The 4,545-nt window shown below is 44.2% G+C and overlaps 1 protein-coding gene across 1 annotated transcript; it reads left to right on the top strand.

Annotated features, from left to right (window-relative positions):
• Nucleotides 1-254: 254 nt before the first annotated feature.
• On the top strand, nt 255-4,014 carry LOC130930134 (uncharacterized). Its single transcript, XM_057857884.1, has 3 exons — nt 255-358; nt 1,959-3,633; nt 3,956-4,014. Exons 2-3 carry the CDS (start codon nt 2,590-2,592, stop codon nt 3,959-3,961), a joined length of 1,050 nt encoding a protein of 349 aa, XP_057713867.1. The 5' UTR covers nt 255-358; nt 1,959-2,589; the 3' UTR covers nt 3,962-4,014.
• The last annotated feature ends 531 nt before the right edge of the window (nt 4,015-4,545 follow it).

Here is a 4,545-nt window from a genome sequence, read left to right as displayed (position 1 = left end):
CTTTTTGAAGTTAGGTGTACCCATCACCTTATCAAAAGTATATAGCCTTCGTACATGCAATCAAGCTTCTCGAACACATATCTACATACAATTGCAAAGATTATAGTGAAGAAAAAAAATATATAACATTGAAAAAAAGTATTATAAAAAATATTGTCAAGTAGTTCAGTTCAATTCAAAATTTTCAGGCATACGACCCAATAAAGTTTTTTTTTTTCCCTGCGCACTCAATAAAGCTTTCCTTTTGAACACGTCACGGAGCTGCGTCACACACAATGTCACACAGCCTACTCTGTAGCCGTTTGCGCGCTGCTGTCACTTCTACTCGCCGAGACGGCGACTCATCCAAAGAAAACAAGTATAAATACGGCTCATCTTCTTTCAGTTAATGAAATAATGCATTAGCTTGCGCTAAATGTAGTTTTAGATTCATTCTGCACGTTTCAAAGTCGCTCGTTCAAACCAACCGGCCGTTGCTCGCTTCGCATGCCTCCCTTTCATTAGTTGGCGCCTCACTCGGAAATTAAAAATGATCACATTCGGTTCGTCCTTCTTGACATCACAACGGCTCTTGGGATATGTAGTCTATAGTGCAGCTTTAGGTTTTGAAAAAGGACAAGAAATGATGGAAATATGGAGATCGATACATGGTCTATGCAGCGTTTTAATGCATATTTATGAGTGCAATAAAAATATAAAATTCAAATGACATTATCTCCCGTTTTTCTTGATCGATTGACTTCAAATAAAAACTGGTGTGGACATCAACTTCCGCACTTTCAAATGAGACCAACCAGCAGCACGTGGGTGACGTAATTACAGCGTGACGAAGCTTCAAAGACGATATGCGTAAACGCGTCGCTGCCGACACGTTCGGTGTTAAAGGGCTAACCCTTAAAGTTCCACATGCTGTGGCTGCGTTACTGTTGCAAACTAACATGGTGTTTTTATCGCCTGCATGACACTTGTCATGTATGGCTATTTTGTTTCGCCCTTACACAAGCTTGCACAATTATGTCTGACAAGGATGTCACCGTTTATAATGATAGTGTGCCTTTTCTACATGCATTATTTTCGCCCAATATTGGGAAAATATAGAGCTATGATAACATCTATTGGTAAACCTGTCACCATGCCGGTCTCTTGACAAGCTTCCTTAACATGTTGCAAGTGCCACACCAAATTGCCATTCGGGTCTATGTGAGCACGGGAGGGGGGGGTCTCATGTCTTAACAGTGGGAATGGTTAGGTTAGAAATGTGTTTTCAAATATTTTTTGCGGGGCTTGCATGGTCTGTGCTCAACCTAATCCTCACGGCAATGTTCGCCCTAAACGGCATACACATTTAAATGGATTTTTCTTTCGTTTTTTAATCGGTTTTGCTTGGAAAATGGGCACGCTGATATTTGGGGTACTGTTATTTTTTTATTATTCAAATGGTAATTGGGCAGAAATATTTTAAAGTAAACAACGCTTAACAACGTCGGGTATGTATTAATGGTAGCAAAAGGCATTGTGTAAAGACATCATCCCTAAGTGTGGCATACCTGAAACTATTTATAGTCATAATGGGACACATTTTGTAAACAGAGTAATCGATAAGATTGGGAAATTGTTTTGCATTTCCTTAAAAAAATCACTGCGCATGGCATCCTCAAAGCGCGGGTTTGGTTGAAAGAATGAACGGTACTATTAAAAATAGATTAAAGAAATGCATTGAGGAAACGAAAAGACCACGGACACAGTGTTTGGATCTTGTAAAGCTACATATTAACATTACTAGTACCATGGGGTTAATACCATTTGAAATTCTTTTCGGGAGACCATACCGTTTACTGATTTTCTCCACTAAGTGGGAAATAGATGAAGAAGCTAATTCAGCCAATTATATGCGAAAGACATTGGAAGTGAGACAGGATTTGTGTTTGCCTCAAGGTGATTCTGACTCTTCCCAGCAGAATGACCTGGTGTTCACTGGAGATTGGGTCCTGATCCGCAGCATCAAAAGAAAACACCAAGTGCTCCTCACGACTCCTACAGCCGTAAAGATCGCAGAGAGGAAAACCGGGGTTCACCTTGCCCACTGCAAAAAGGTCATCTCAACCGAGTCCCAAAGTCGAGCAGCTATCTAACTGAAGTCTGACTGAACGGTGGGGGTGAGCTTATAGTGCTCATAAATACTGCAGGTCAGTGAAGAGAGGTATTAAGCATCAGAGGTATTAAGCAAATCCAGGGCGCTCTTCCTGTTTAGGGGAACTCGGTCGACATGACACTGCCGAGGTGTGCAAGAAATCTCTTGATCACCTATGTGGTCATCTTTTTGGTGGCTTTTACTTACATGTACGGAAGTGTTCCCTACTTTAACATAGAGGTGTTTTTGAGTAAAAGCGCACACACACCTGCTAATGATTTACCAAACAACACCGTGCTTGACATATTCTTTGATGGTGATAATGAAAGCATCATGTGCAACGGTCCAGGGACATGCGCTCACACCACAGAGACATCCATACCGATTCAGCACCCGGTACAGCACACGGGAGAGCTTGGACATAAGCGTCCTAAACGCCAAGTGTCACAGCTAAGATCATGTTACCTAAGGACAAGCGATTCGTGTCATGCGATGGGGTAGAGTCGGGGCCGACTAGAAGTACAATGATCTGTTTTCCAGGGAACAATGACGCTACTCTGTTCATACCATGGCAGCATCTTCCGCTCACAAAATGGACCGCTTCAGGTCATACTGCTTTTACTCGGAAAAAGTCTCTTCACTATGCAGATCACGCTCGCGATGCACAAAGTTACGGTCAGAAATCTACTTGGTACATGACGGCTAAAAGGAGGGCCTGGAGGGCACTGGTGGCAGAGGACGGTCACAAATGGGCTGATTGGACCTCTGACATCTGTGCCACTTCCATTCGCCCTCAAATCAATTTAACCCGTTTAGAGCCGGGAATTCAAATGCAAATTAGGTCCGGAAAATGGAATTGTGGTGATAAACCTTGTCTTTATTTTGTCCTCTCCCCATACGAAGGATGGACTGACCCAAAAGGAGATCCTTTTCATCTCCTAATCGTCTGTGTATCCTCCTTATTGGAAGACCCAGTAGAGGCAAGGCCTGTGAGTAAAAATGTGGAGACTAAGCCGTCTGGATTGATAGAAAAGTTAACGAATAAAGTTACTGTCGATGATAGAATGGTAGCAGTTACTGGAGTTACACAACAAGCTAATAACTGGCTTTTGTTAGCGGAAGCTGCTGGTGGAATGGTTAATTCTAGCTGTGTTGTATGTATGGGGCCCAGACCCCTGTTGCGTGTAGTACCAGCTCTCCTCCCGCCACGTTGTCTTCTGGAGGTCATGACTAGAACCATATTGAGTAAGGCTTGTAAGAAATGGGATGTGGTGTATCCACTGACCAAAGCTGCGAAGGGAAAGCCTCTATTCTCCTCCGAAATTGCAGTGGCTAACTTTTCTTGTATTGAACTTTCAGGGTCATTGAGCAGAGTGGGGAACCTAAATCCCTCATGGTGTAAGACAACCGTGTATCAGACGAGTCCCTTAGTGCCGCGTAGCGACGTCTGGTGGTGGTGCGGTGGCAGCAGGCTCTATGACACCCTAAGGAACTCAGTGGGGGTATGTGCACTTGTGTCATTACTCTTACCAATGTCTATTTATCCTGTTTCGGCTACAGATATCCTGGACGCAACATCAAAGTTTGACCCCTCTAAGTTGCGTGTTAGTAAACGTAATGCCCTGTGGGCAGTTGAACCAACTTACATAGATGCGAGTGGAGTTCCCCGTGGCGTGCCGAGTGAGTATAGGCTGACTAACCCAATTGCCTCAGGTTTTGAATCTATACTCCCTTGGATCACTGTTAATAAGAATGTTGAGAGGATCAACTACATCCATTTTAATCTCCAGAGACTTAATAACAATTCAGAGATTGCTTTTGCAGCTTTAAAACACCAGCTGGATGCCACCTCTCTCGTGGCGTTCCAAACCAGGGTGGCCGTGGACATGTTGTTAGCCGAAAAAGGCGGCGTTTGTGGTCACATCGGTGACGGCTGTTTGTTCCAAACGCTACCTCCTCTAATGAGGAGAACTTCAACAAGGCCCTCGGAGCAATCAGCTCCCTTGGTAGAACGAAGAAGGGTCACTCTGGGGAGTGGACCCCCGATGTGTCCAGTGGGTGGGAAGCGACGTTCGGTAAGTATAGGTCAATGCTGTATACTATTCTGGTCTCTGTGACAGTGTTCCTGATGGCTCTGGGATTATGTGGTTGTTGTTGCATTCCCTGCATTCGTGTTATACTTCACCGGTTTGTTTCCGTGACTGTAGATCCACGATTACAGGTATTATACCCCCTTTTGGCCCAAGGAGAGGAGTATGACACAGGTGCCCATACGGAGTTTGTGGTTTGCGAAGTGGCTTTCAATGATGGCGATCTCCCTGACGATGATGATGATGATGGTTTTTCCATTCCGGAAACATTCTTTCAGACCCCGCCACCACCTCCAACTCCGGGTTGTGACAATATGTGTCGAC

Source organism: Corythoichthys intestinalis, chromosome 14 (assembly GCF_030265065.1).
Source record: "Corythoichthys intestinalis isolate RoL2023-P3 chromosome 14, ASM3026506v1, whole genome shotgun sequence".
NCBI lineage: Eukaryota > Metazoa > Chordata > Actinopteri > Syngnathiformes > Syngnathidae > Corythoichthys > Corythoichthys intestinalis.
The sequence above is the reverse complement of the archived record's forward strand: the minus strand, read 5'-3'. Positions and strand labels throughout refer to the sequence as shown.